The 2,845-nt window shown below is 46.5% G+C and overlaps 1 protein-coding gene across 1 annotated transcript; it reads right to left on the bottom strand.

Annotated features, from left to right (window-relative positions):
- RPL37 (ribosomal protein L37) lies at positions 1-2,620 on the bottom strand. The gene is made up of 4 exons (XM_040091182.1): positions 2,529-2,620; positions 1,740-1,875; positions 1,342-1,426; positions 1-114 (listed from the first exon to the last, which is right to left on the bottom strand). The coding sequence occupies exons 1-4, from the start codon at positions 2,529-2,531 to the stop codon at positions 45-47; spliced, it is 294 nt and encodes a 97-aa protein (XP_039947116.1). The 5' UTR covers positions 2,532-2,620; the 3' UTR covers positions 1-44.
- Positions 2,621-2,845: the final 225 nt, after the last annotated feature.

Raw genomic sequence — 2,845 nt, 5'->3', positions numbered from 1 at the left:
TTTTCTGGGTAAAGAACCATTTATTTCAACAAATAGATGAGTCTTTAAGATGAACTGGAGGCTGCAACAGCTGCTCTCTTGGGCTTCGGTGTGGTTCCCTCACGGAATCCATTCCTGCAAGAAAAAATATGGTTATCACTTTTTGATAAGTACCAGGTTATTTTCTCGCAGTCACATTTTAGATGAAGTTCACTAGCTTTTTTCAACTTATCTCAGAAATGCACTGAAATCACAGAGTTCACCCATTCAGACCTTTTTAAAAAGAAAGACATTAAAAATTGTCTTGAATAAGCAGTATGGTTTTCACTCTCTTCTGAAGTAAATTTGACTTCTTGAAACAGGAAGATTTCATTATCTGAGTGAACACTGAAAATACAGCTCAGCTGCTGAAAGCACATTTTAGTTCACGTTCCTTCTAAGCAATTTGACTAAAGAGGTCCTGTTTGTGAAGCTTATTTCTTACAAAAATCCTCTATGCTTCCAACCACACTCTTCAGCCACGAGCTTGCTTTTGGATGACATTTCTACCTGAGCAACACTCAGTGGAAAGCTGCACATTGGAAGGTGTTTTATGGCTGCCACTGGGAAAGAATGAGCTAACCAGAACAAATGAATTGACCCCTCTACCACACCCAAGACTAAGACTTAAAAATCTCCTATCTTTTGCTAATAATGCTAATCTTCACTTTTATGACAACACTCCTGAATTACGTATTTTTTGTATATAGCTTTCTTGTGTAGTAGATCAGAAACTAGAGTGTTCCATGGAAATCATACAACACCCCCAATTCCTTCCAAGTACAACTCAAAAGCTTTGTAACAAGTCTTAGAAAATTGCAACTCAGGATCTGATGTAATACCTATTTAATGCAGACTGAACTCTAGTGAGAGGAACCAGAAGCTATTCCTGTCCTGAACTTTTTTCTGAGTGAGCAAATGGGGACAGAAGTGCATTTTGAGACTTACCTCTGTAAAAATCCCCACTTCAGTGTAATTATCTATTTAACTGAACCACAAACAGACGCAATACAGCACAAAGCATTTTTAGATGTGTGGGCTTCTTACTACAATAGCCTCTGCGTTGTGTACTACCTTCATTTAGTAGAAACATCTGAACTTTTTACATACCCCTTGTCTTAACAGTAAGGTTTTTTAATTCTCAAAGGAGGATAAAATGCAGACATCTATAAAAAGCACGTTATTTCACAACACATTTAAGATCATACTCCACTAAGTGGTACTAAAATAAAATTAAAATGTTAACTTTGAACGGTAAATTTCGTCATTAAGCCGTGTGCAAGATCTCATGCTATGCTAGTGTGCAATACAATTTATTTATACCTGAATCGACGGTAGACCTTCTTCAGGTGCCTCATGCGGCCAGTACCAGTGGTGTTGCGTCTTTTAGCCTTTGCACTCCAGTTATCTAAAATAGGTAAGTTACTGTTATTTACCTGCACCAAATAATTTTAGTTGCATGTTACATTTGTGTGATACAATTATTCAATCTGACAAAAGAAAAAAAAAAACCTGACTATAATTTAAGTCAGTTTCTATGCAGTCATACTGCGTATTACCTATCATATAGTTAAATCATCAATTTGAACAAAGCTCCAAAATGCAAAATGACAAAACTGCAAAATTACAGGTTTTCTCCTTGATTCGTAAACAAGTCAAACTACCGAAGGAAAAGAAACACGGATTTTTTAACTAGAGCCAGCTAAAAGTTTGCTACTTACACTTTCTCTTACGCTTAGCAGGATAACCACATTTCCCACAGGTCGATTTTTGCAGATGGTAAGCCTTGGACCCACATCGACGACACAGGGTGTGCGTCTTATTTCTTCGCTTACCGAATGATGATGTACCCTTGGTCTAAAAAGCATTTCAAGACATGGAAACATCGCTAACACTTCCAAGTCACAAAACTACAAGAACAAGATTTAAAAAACCAAGCGCAAACCGAGTCGTACAAACACGTTGGAGGCACATTCAACTCCGAACCACAACACGGTTTCAACTACAAGTAGCCTCCATTTTCTGGACTCATTGCCGCCTTTCCTTACATGACCCCGCCCTCGTGCTTAAGTAAAAGGGAGCCACGGCGCGTTTATATCGGTTCCCGTCTCCCCACACCCATCTCCCCAAAGCAGCAAATCTGCTCTCTCCTGATGGTAAGTAGCTTGCTTTACACACAGCAGCTTTCCACATTCACCCTTGGCGATCGAACTCGTTCTTGCTACGTTACCGCCCGGCTGCTCGGCCACGGCGGCAGCAGGTACGAATAAGGAAACCCTAGAGCGCCCGCGGCCCCACACCGCACCACGGCCTCCCCGCCCGCACCACGGCCCGGCCCGGCCCGGCGTGGCAGCCGCGCCCGCCGTCAGCCCCCGGCCGCAGCCCCGCCGCCCAGCCCGGCCGGCACAGCGCGGGGCCTTCTCCCGCGTCCCGGCCTCCTCCCGCGGTGCCCCAGGCCTGGCGCGGCGGCGGATGGCGGCGGATGGCCCACGAGCGAGCTCAACACTCACCATCTTCGCCGGCCGCCAGCACCAAAGAGGCCGAGCTCCGCCCCGCTTCCGCCGCGCCCCGCGAGCGCTTCCGGGGGCGGCCGCTCGGGCGGGCCCAGGCCGGGGCCTGTGGCAGGGGCGGTGCGGCGCGCAGGGGGCGCGGCTGCTGCCCGCACCGCGGGCGCGGCCCCCCTCTGCAGCGGCGCCTGCTGTGCCAGGCGGGTGCTAGGTGCTGGCCCTGCTCATACCGACTGTCGAAGTTGCTTTTAGAATCACAGAATCACCGATTTTGGAACAGATCTACAAGATTATCCAGTCCACCCGTCCGCCCGGCACTA

The sequence above is a fragment of the Hirundo rustica genome, chromosome Z (genome assembly GCF_015227805.2).
Source record: "Hirundo rustica isolate bHirRus1 chromosome Z, bHirRus1.pri.v3, whole genome shotgun sequence".
NCBI lineage: Eukaryota > Metazoa > Chordata > Aves > Passeriformes > Hirundinidae > Hirundo > Hirundo rustica.
This window is presented reverse-complemented; position numbering and strand designations above follow the sequence as displayed.

Bases quoted from the DNA above. Each gene is read 5' to 3' on its own strand.
- RPL37 (XM_040091182.1), bottom strand. The intron at 1,427-1,739 runs GTAAGTAGCAAA...TACCTATTTTAG, and splicing joins TGCTAAGCGTAAGAGAAAGT to ATAACTGGAGTGCAAAGGCT. The intron at 115-1,341 runs GTATAAATAAAT...TTTTTCTTGCAG, and splicing joins AAGGTCTACCGTCGATTCAG to GAATGGATTCCGTGAGGGAA.